The sequence below is a fragment of the Dipodomys spectabilis genome, unplaced genomic scaffold (assembly GCF_019054845.1).
Source record: "Dipodomys spectabilis isolate Male_0828 unplaced genomic scaffold, ASM1905484v1 ptg000087l, whole genome shotgun sequence".
NCBI classification, from domain to species: domain Eukaryota; kingdom Metazoa; phylum Chordata; class Mammalia; order Rodentia; family Heteromyidae; genus Dipodomys; species Dipodomys spectabilis.
In genome coordinates this window covers 906581-907382 of record NW_024870764.1, presented here as the reverse complement: position 1 = coordinate 907382, position 802 = coordinate 906581, and the positions used below count along the sequence as shown (strand labels likewise).

Genomic DNA, 802 nt, shown 5'->3' with positions numbered 1-802 from the left:
TGCAATGAAGTCTTTTATTAGGATTTTATAGGATTTTAAATGTCTTTAGTAGTTCCATACATAGGAAAAAAATACCTGCCATTTAAAACATATTAGAACTTGCAAGACTCATCTCTGCCTAGAGAAGGAAAGTTACCCTGGAGCATGCTTAACCAGGAGGCCAGTGCATCTGACGACCCCCAAGAACATGGTAGACAGACTGGCCGCTATCTACACCTTCATTCACCACCATGTGATAGTCCTTCTTTAGGCCCAGATCAGCAGCACATTTCTTGCCGACAATCATCAAATGTCCAAGAAGACTTTCATCATCATCTTCAGCTACAGAAATCTGGGATATATGTTTCTTGGGGATCACCAGAAAATGGGTTGGTGCTTGAGGGGAAATGTCATGGGAAGCAAGACACCGGTCGTCCTCGAAAATGATTTTGGGGGGGATTTCCTTGTGGATGATCTTCCCGAAGATCGTGTAGCCACCAGGCCGGGCGACCTGAGCCTTGGCGATCTCATCGGCCATCTCGGCCTCCCTCCCGCACGGCGGCCAGGGGGAAGTCGAGAGGCAGCGGCAGCTGGCATTCCCAGTTCTAAGGAAATTTCCCCATGGCTGTTTTCTGCATAGAGGCTCTAGAGGTCTGATCTTCAGCGGGTCCTTTGAAGACACCAACAGGGAGAGACAAGGGGATGACAAGCACTTCTTTGGGAGTGGGGTTAAAGTGGTGATGGTGACTCCCTTCTCGTGCTGAAGGGTAGGCCATTGGGGTTCCTGTTGTTGTAAGGTGTCTCAGTCACATGAGGACATTTT

General features: G+C 48.6%; 1 protein-coding gene across 1 annotated transcript; it reads right to left on the bottom strand.

Moving 5' to 3' along the window:
- Positions 1-552, bottom strand: LOC122111727 (histidine triad nucleotide-binding protein 1-like). The gene has a single exon (XM_042684462.1). It carries the CDS (start codon positions 515-517, stop codon positions 149-151), a length of 369 nt encoding a protein of 122 aa, XP_042540396.1. The 5' UTR covers positions 518-552; the 3' UTR covers positions 1-148.
- Positions 553-802: the final 250 nt, after the last annotated feature.

Bases quoted from the DNA above. Each gene is read 5' to 3' on its own strand.
- LOC122111727 (XM_042684462.1), bottom strand. From the start codon at position 517: ATGGCCGATGAGATCGCCAAGGCTCAGGTCGCCCGGCCTGGTGGCTAC.